General features: G+C 43.9%; 1 protein-coding gene across 1 annotated transcript in view; it reads right to left on the bottom strand.

Moving 5' to 3' along the window:
• Positions 1–5271, bottom strand: part of RFX7 (regulatory factor X, 7) — a 28565-nt gene extending 23294 nt beyond the window's left edge. The window contains 2 exon segments of the mRNA XM_010194001.1: positions 3681–3714; positions 5153–5271. Of these exon segments, the coding sequence (XP_010192303.1) occupies positions 3681–3714; positions 5153–5271 (153 nt within the window).
• Positions 5272–8855: the final 3584 nt, after the last annotated feature.

Consider the following 8855-nt stretch of genomic DNA (forward strand, 5'->3'; position numbering starts at 1 on the left):
CACATTCCCACAATGAAGGCAGAACGACAGGTTATTTCTGTCCTTGAGTTCTGACCAAGAGGAGCTGAAGGCCAGGGGCACTGCTGCAAGCTTTTGGCAAGACTGCTATTTTAGGGAGCATGGATTGATCTTAACATTGCTTTCCAAATTTTGAGTATTTATAGATAACTACACTGTGATCGAAGTAAAAAAGGCAATGCCAATAGCAATGTAACTCGCACCTACTGGCAGAGTGGTTCTAAAACTTGCCATACCTCAGCAGAACAAACATCTATTATTTAAAAACCAGACTAAGAATAGCAAAGTAGTCAAGCAATCATCTCCCCAGTTTGTGAACAGAGGAACAAGCAGCAAAGGTTAAATAATCTGCTCAAGGTCAGATGGTTCGTTGGAAATAGGATAAAGACAGAAAATAGCAAATACCTGAAAAAGAACCTATCATTCTAAAAAGCTGCTAATTAATCCGTTTGATATGCTTTACCTAAACAGAAACAGAAATGTATTTCAGGTGCTAAATATTCCAAACAAGCCCTAAAAACACATGGCAGCTTTGTAGTGACAGTGTCCAAGCACAGCTGCCAAAGCTTCACAGAGCTTCTGCCTGTCTCTCGTAGGGCCAAAAAGTGTCAAGCCGCCACCTTCTCCGGAGCAAGACTGAGGCACGTTGCTTCAGCAGAGCTCACACTGCTGCTGCCCAGTGACTGCTGCAGCCATCAGCAGCTCTGGTTTCCACGTCCATCGATCCAGCGCTCTCTAACCACCACTGACCTCTTTTCAGAGTTGGACTAAGGAGAGAAACCTTAAGCTTCTTGCTGAGCGATTATATGGAACACACCATTTTAAAAATCAGGTTCAAGAGTTCACTGAGTATGTGGCAACAAACATAACAAGTGAAGTCATGAGAGAATCTACTGCTAGACATGTTTACTACAGTTAAAAAGATGTTATAATGAATTTTTAATGGCTGTTTACACCACAATTTTTGCTAATTATCTTTTTTGGATTGCACAGCATACAATGATTTTCTTATGATCTTCCAGAAACCGACAGTATGTCAGAATGTAAGTGGTGCAGTATAACAAGTAAAAGGCGGAAAACTTTGGTCTCTTGTATTAGTAACCGCAGTCCCAGAGCCCTTACACTGGCTGTTTTCTGTAGTCCTCTCCTGCTAGCTACCTCCACCACGACTACTGTCATCACCTCTATTGATTCTTCCTGTTTCTCTCTCCCTTGTTGCCCTGTGCTGAATTAGGCAGTCAATGTGCTAACAAGTTATGTGTGTGCAGCCCTGCACACTGAGGCTGTGACTGGTGCTACCAAACACAACAGACAACAAGAGCAGTCTGATTTTACTCTACTGATGTTTCTTTCAAGACTGCTAGTGAACTGCCCAAGTACGGATGCCTTTAGGTATCATCAGCACCTCCCAATACAACTGCAAGCTAGTCCCAGATCTCCTCCTCATGGTAAGGAGACAAGGGACAGACACTTTCCCTTGATGCTTCACAGGACTGATTCAAAGGCCCTGAGGAGGTTTCTGTCTGAACCAAACGTGTAAAAACCTGCACTTAAAGGAAATGCTCTGACCTGCCCATAAGCTTGGAGTCAGACCCTGTGCAGACAGCTGGTACCCCAATCACAGGGCCACTCTGACAAATCCATGCAAAGAGGCAACCTGCTCATCTACCTTTTGCAGGACAGAACTGGACAGGCCTGCAGAGAGCTCCAAACAAATTATTTAGAGCTATACAGTCACAGTCTTTCAGTTTAACGTACTTTTAGATTCAGTCTCGCAGCTGACAGCTTTCCAAAAGCATGTAAAAATGCAGAAATCATTTTGCCAGAATTCAGCTTAATTTTTATTTCCTGAAACTATTCTGATCTTGGATTTTTTCTTCTTTAAACTACCTGAACAGCATTAGATCTACCTTTGCTAACCCAGAGTGGCCTTTCCACTGTTGTCAGGACTCCTCTGAACTCATCAGCAGCACAGACAACGAGGCAGCTGAAACAGAAAATTCAACCATCAGGACACTGCTGCTCTGTTCCAAGTCAAGCCATGGAGAGTGTTTTGGATCCAAGAGCACTGTTCAGAAAAACAGTGAGACCTACCATAACAAATGGGCTCACACAAACCGACAATCCCCACCTCAGTACCCCAGGTCTGCAAACCTGCAGAATTTAATGCAAGAATACTCCTTGTGTAATTCCATTTCCTTCAAATGGATTTCCAAGGAGCAGATGACCAGTTAACCTCCTACTTATTTACTCCCTCTCCAATGCTACTTAGGAACACCTACCCCACTTCCTATTTTTCACCACAGAAAAACCTGGTGTTAAGAGAGTTGTACAAATGCAATTTGTCCTGTTGTCACTGAAGACTCATGTACAAAAACAATTAAGGTCTTAAGACACCTGCTTTGTGGCCACAAATGTCAGCGAGTTATAAAGTGGACAAAAATGACATTTTGTATTGTTATTTCTAAGAATTGCATCCAAGAATTTTTAAGCACAGGCAAAACTGGGTCCAAACTTTGTTTGCAACACAACAATATGGTTTATTTTAAATCTCTTACCACAGTAAGTTAGGACAACATTTGAAGGAATGAGAATTCAGTGTCATTTGAACTAGCCTTTGATAATGTGACTTTAAGGAGTATTCTTCTTTAGCTCAGCCATACAGCTGAGCAGATTCTATTTGATAGTATCCAGATGGTTGTCTTTGTCATCTTTTTATCTTACCCGCTGGTACTTCTGGATGAAATGCCCAAAGTAGAAAGTCAGAATAAGGAGTCCTCTCCAGCCTTAAGATTTATGAAACTCACACTCTGATTTAAAGAAACTCACAACCTGCTCACTATTAAAAACTGACCAATAAAACCTCTTTCTGAGTTAGTGCTACATATTTGCTTCCCAGAAATAACCTCTTATGCTGTCTAGATCCTGTTACTTTAATGCACAAAGGAAGATTATGTTTATGCATTTCAAGAGCTTTCCTTCTTCAGAAAACTGTATTATCTCTGTCCTACGTAGTACGGCGGAGCTAACAGGACCTGCACTGTCGCACATTTCTGGGAAGGTACCCGAGATGGTGGGCAACTCTTGAAGTCAGCAAGATTTAACAAAACCACCAAACCAAAAACCTGGTAATTCTGACACCTGCAAGATTTTCACAGAGCAGGGCATTAGTCTGGCAGGTTTTGTGCAAACATGCAGTTTAGTTTAGTTCCTTAATATGCAGTATTGGCTACAAATTAACTGTTTTAAGGGAACAGCAACAAGAGCAATAATCGTTGTCATTAAAAGCCTAAAGGGCACTGGAACTTGAAGGCACAATTAGCTTCCTGCATGCTCTGATCTCTGCAATATATAATCATACATTTAATAAAATCACGCTTACAAAAGTGGTAACTCAACTTCCTGTGCTGTATCTATACTGACAGTTCTACAAGTGGCAATACTTGCTGCTGGCAAGGAGACATCAATAATTCCATGGTAAACAAACACCAAAGCCACATCACACATTTTTTTTGGCAACGGGAACTAATTTTGATCCCATTTAGTGGTAGTACCTTCAAGTGCTGGCTAAGGAAAGGCTTCATAATTGTCAGTCTCCAAAGTCATCTATTTTGGTCTTGCAGTTTATTGAACATTAAAAAGCATTCTGGAGTTGTACTTACCAAAATGCAGTCCACTTTAGATTGTACAGTTTTGCTAGACAAGAGGGAAGAAAGAGAAAACAGAAATCTTGAATTAATCCAAACAGCAATGACAAAAAAATTACATCTTAGAATTTCTATCCGTGTACTACAGGTTTTATCTCTTGCTGTGAAATAGCCCAGTGTATGAAGGGGTACTCATCCAGTTATCTGTTTGGAGAAAGTCACCACAAACGTAACTGTTTGTTGGAATTCGTGCTGTTTTGCTCTTTGATATAAGAACTGTATTTTTTTTAATGATGTATCATTGCATCTGGGAGCTCTTAGCCCAAGTTGCAAAGCACCCAGGATGGATGTCACTACTTCTACTGTAAGCTCTTCCGCAGTCCAGATGCATTTCACTTGTTCATCTGCAAACACAATTGACACCCTCCTCTCCCCATGCTTCAGTAAATCCCACCACTTCGAGGCATTTATTTCAAGCTTTCCAAAGAGCTGCTACAAAGCAGACAATTGGGACCCCACTGGGAACTTAGGAGTTTTCCACATTAGCTTCACTGCCTCCCAGTTGCCTTATTAAGACGACATTAGGTGGGGATGGAATTAAAGTATGCCACGAATGACCTCAGCACATGTGCCGAGGAGTGCAAACTGTATGGAACTTATTATACTTCATATAAACACAGCCATAAGCAGCTTTTGTGTTTCTTAAGGGGTGCTGCATTTCACGTGCTTGGTCTGACTGCGGTAGTTGAAAGCATTTTATCATTGCTCTGGACAGGAGCAGGAGCTTTAGCATGCAAAAAAAAGCAGTCTTTACTGCTGGACACCTACTGAACAAGCACTAAACAACCACTTCCAGAGTTCAGGGTATGATTCTTTTACTAGTAAAATTAAACACAATTCACTCTCCTGTTAACACAACAAAACATCTCATTTCCAGTTACTTTACTTTTGTACAGGTGCTACCACGTGCAAAGAAAATGCCAAGCAAGGTATGTGATGGGTATACTAAAATCCTAGTAAGAAACAAGCAAAACAAATGGCTCCAGTGTCTGGTAGTGACAGGAACCAAAACTACCAAACCAGCATCGACTGCTGGGTAAGATCCTCAAAATTACAACACCTCATTCTGAAACCAGGCTGTCTAAAAATCTGCTCTGCAGGAGCTGCTAATCCTGATGCTCCTCCCTATATAAGAATTGCACATGCTACAGTAACAGAATACATTAAAAAGGTTCAACAAGTAAGAATACAAGGCAAGTCCACTGAAGCAGACACATCAGCAGACAACCACTCCAGCTGACTTTGTGCAGCAGAAGACAATCAGACAGGTGGACACTCAGGAACACCAAAGAGGGAGTAAAGCAGAGCTGCTGGGGATTTGTGGAAACAGGGAATGCTAAGGACAGTGGAATGGGAGCTTTTCCTCGCCCTGGGGAAGATGCTCACATCTACCACAACTGAAGAAGGGAACCCAAATATCACCTCACTCTTCAAAAACCACCGTCTTACTAGAAAAGTCTGAAGCCACCAAGCATGGAAACCTGCTGCTGCTGAGAGTCATGACTGCGTGTGAGCCAAAGCTGACAATGCACGCTGACCAAGCCATGCCGGAACAGACGGCTGCTCCAGCAGCACCTCTTCCCCCTGAACCCCACCGCAGCCCACTGACAATCCCTGTGATGCTACAGATCCACAACCTCTCCTACAAAGCAGCACTCATGGCTGCAGGCAACAGTTTTCGGGCATATGTGCCCATTTTTGCACTTAAAACTTTTCTATGGCACCACAGGATAGCTCAATGCAGAAAAGCAGCATGGAGCATAAGGAGATGTAGGGTACAGGCAGGTCAAACTCAGCCCAAACACAGCCTCTACTCTACAGGTTTGCAGATGACCTTGTGCGCTAGGCTTTTCAGGAGAACGTGCCTGAGCCAGCACCGTTTCCCGTCCTGCTGGGTTCTGCCAAACAGCGCGTAAGCACATCCATTTGCATTAGTGTTTTCTTCTTGCAAAAAGAAAGAGGCAGCTGGGCATCTAGAGATCTAGGAGATCCCTAGAGCTGTCCTTTTACCTCCAAGTATCAGTCTGAGTCAGTAAATGGGATGAAATCTCCGAAATTGAGTAAATCTCTCAAATTTAGTTCAGGCTCTTCCAGTAGTCACCTCCGATCCCACAGCACTGACCAAGTGTTGAGAAGCCGCAGCAGAAGAGCCAGCAGACACACTTTCTATGCCTCCTTTTTGTCAGCTGGTCGCACAGAAAGAACAGCCAAGTTCATGTTCTTCAATCTACAATCAGATTCTGTGACATTTTATAAAAGGCGAAAGTCCTGTGGCTTCAGCAGGGATAAGTGTAATGTCTATTTTAACAGCAATTAAATCTCCTGCTTCATGCTCCTCAGTATACTGGGAGGACATCATTAAAATGTATTAATGGTAAACTGAGCCTTCCTTCATCCTTCACAGAGTATAGGCTAACACGGCCCAATTCTACAAAGCCTGTGTCTAATGATATAAATGCTTCTTATTTACCTTCCTGTGGAGTTGATCCACGTCAAAGTCAAGCAACAGCAACCCTGGGGAACCAGCCCTTTGAGTGGGCAGGTGCTGGGACAGCGACCTTCTCATGGTCCTGAGCACCACACAGAAAAGCTCCATCTGGTGACACTGCAGGACGCATCTCCATCAAATCAGGAGAGAAAAGGACAAGCGACAAAGGTGGCAAAGGAACAGTCAGCCCAGTTACAATATATTTGCCACTTCTGTTTATTTCACCCCACTTCCTCCTTCACTAACAGGACAGGTGTGTTTTGAAACCTGAAATTCCACTTGCAAATAAATAAGTCTGCTTCTGCCTCTGACAAACACACCCCTTACCCAATTACTATCGCAAACAGCAACACCAAGAGAAAGGCTGAACCAGGCCCTACACAGAGCCATGTCTAACACTCGGAGGCTGCTACCCACACGCTTTGCTACATGGCTAGAAGAGCTGCAGAAGAGCAGTAGGAGTGATCAATGTTCTCACTAAGGAAAATAACCGTTTGAGACTATTAGGGACTGAGCCCACTGGGAAAAAACAAACTTAGAAACCATACCACAAGCCAACAGCCAGTGTTGCTCCTCCTGGAGAGCTGCTCCTGGCGGCTTGCGGTGACTGACCCTCACCTAGAAGCACAGCTGATGTTACTCTCTTTCATAGCTCTTCATACTGAACAGCCTCCCTGAAGTTAAACTAGCTCTCTTACCTGATCTAAACTTAATTCAGGGAACTTCAAGCAGTTTCCTCCAGAACAAGAAGGTGTCTTTTCTGATTCTGTGGGTAGCTGTCCCTCACAAATGATAACAAAGGTGGCTGCTTTAACAGCTTGCTTCAGATACTGACCCACCACAAGAACCTGCAGCATAAAAGTATATATCAAAACCTTGCCCCCCACCCCACACCAAGCAACCCAAGAGGGATGCAGTCCTGTTCTACCGTCTACAGTAGTGCTCCTCAAAAATGTCAACTCTGCCCCAACCAACACCAGTCTGCTTACCTCTGAAGAAATACCATCAGCCACTCGAAGACAAGGGCCCAGCTTTACTAGTTAATAAAACAGCAGAGAAAAGGGGGGTTTCTAAGCTTGTGGTTTAGAGAAGTGCAGCAGAAAGCAGCAACAGCTGCTGTGTTTCATGGAGACCCCCAGTCCTATGTCCTTCCAGGGAGCACACGTTGTCTGCTTTGGGTCTGCAGCAGAAAGCCCCACTAGAAATCCTCCAGCCCATCTCAACAGCCTCAGCTTTTGACCCAACCTCTAGGCCCAGGACTTTTGAGAGAATCTTGAAAGTAACTTTTGAAGGCTGCAGTAATTTGAGCTCCTGAACACTGAAGCCACGCTGACAAACTCCTGGAAAGTATCGTGGGGAGGACGGGGAGGGTGGAAATCAGACTAAAGCATTTCCTCAAACTGCCCTTCTATCTTATGCCAAAGCATGCATGTCTGCTTTCGCTGACCTATTTATGTACTTCTACTCAAAACAAACCCATTTTAACAGTTCTGATTTGGCACGGGCAGAATGAGGAGCGTGATCTCTCCCCAGGTGTGCAGCTGGGTTTACTTTGCACCGAGGGAGAGATGGAGGGGAAAAGCGGGTGAGAATGCAAGGAGATAGCTTTATTTTTCCTAAGTAGCATAAAACCAGACGCTGCCAACCTTCCTCTAATTAGGCAATACTTTACTTTCAGGAATAGGCAGCTGAACTATGCTTAGCAATACGGGACTAGTGCATTACAAGAGGAGGCAGAACTCAGTTGCTCTGAGCACACCAACTATTTCCTTAATGCTGCGAATAGTAGAAGCCATATAACCACAAAGGGTATGAGAAGCCTTATGCCTGTGAGACCAGGAAGAGGAAGGCAGTTGGGAGGGGTAAAAGAAAGCCCTCAAACTTATTAGCTACTGCCTAGTTAATGCTAGGCCTTCTCAAAGCCTTCACAGCCACTGGAACCAACCCTTATCTATCAGGGAGTGAAACGGCAGCACCTCCAGGACACTGCGGTTCTGCTCAGACACAGGACACAGTGGAGGAAGATGTCAGTAACAGCAGTAGGTCCAGTTCTGCAATATTTGGGGGACAAGTGGAGCCACAATTTATTGTGCAAAATACCCTAATGGTTTGACAAGGCGGTCAAACCCAGAAAACCTAGAGTGATTTTTACGTTCTAACTTTCACACCATCAGTGACGTTGCCACAGATCCTCTGTATCCTCTTCAGCCCGACTGTAAATGTTTGCATAAACTGCAATACCTTCCTGAAAACAGCCTCTGTAGCTGTGTTTGGTGTGCTTGGTAGGGTTTGGACAGCCTAGGGAAAACAATATGCCATTTATTAAACAGAACCACTTTCTGTCTGTGCTAATAGGGGTGCCATGTGTCACAAAGACAGGATACAACTCCTGACCCCACAGCAAGGGTTCTCCGCTGCAGGGTTCCAGTTTTCAGTACCCACAAACTGTGTTACATTATTACCTAATATACAGGACATAGTAAAAAAGTTGCAACTAGAAAGGAAAACCCCAGCGTGTAGTTACCTAGCAGCAGCAGTGTTAACTAGTTACCATCTCAGACAGTAAACTACCTACCCTCTCAGACAATTCACAGAATATCAGGAGTTGGAAGGACCTCAAAAGCTCACCCAGTGCAACCCCT

The sequence above is a fragment of the Mesitornis unicolor genome, unplaced genomic scaffold (genome assembly GCF_000695765.1).
Source record: "Mesitornis unicolor isolate BGI_N332 unplaced genomic scaffold, ASM69576v1 scaffold27241, whole genome shotgun sequence".
In the NCBI taxonomy this organism is placed as follows: domain Eukaryota; kingdom Metazoa; phylum Chordata; class Aves; order Mesitornithiformes; family Mesitornithidae; genus Mesitornis; species Mesitornis unicolor.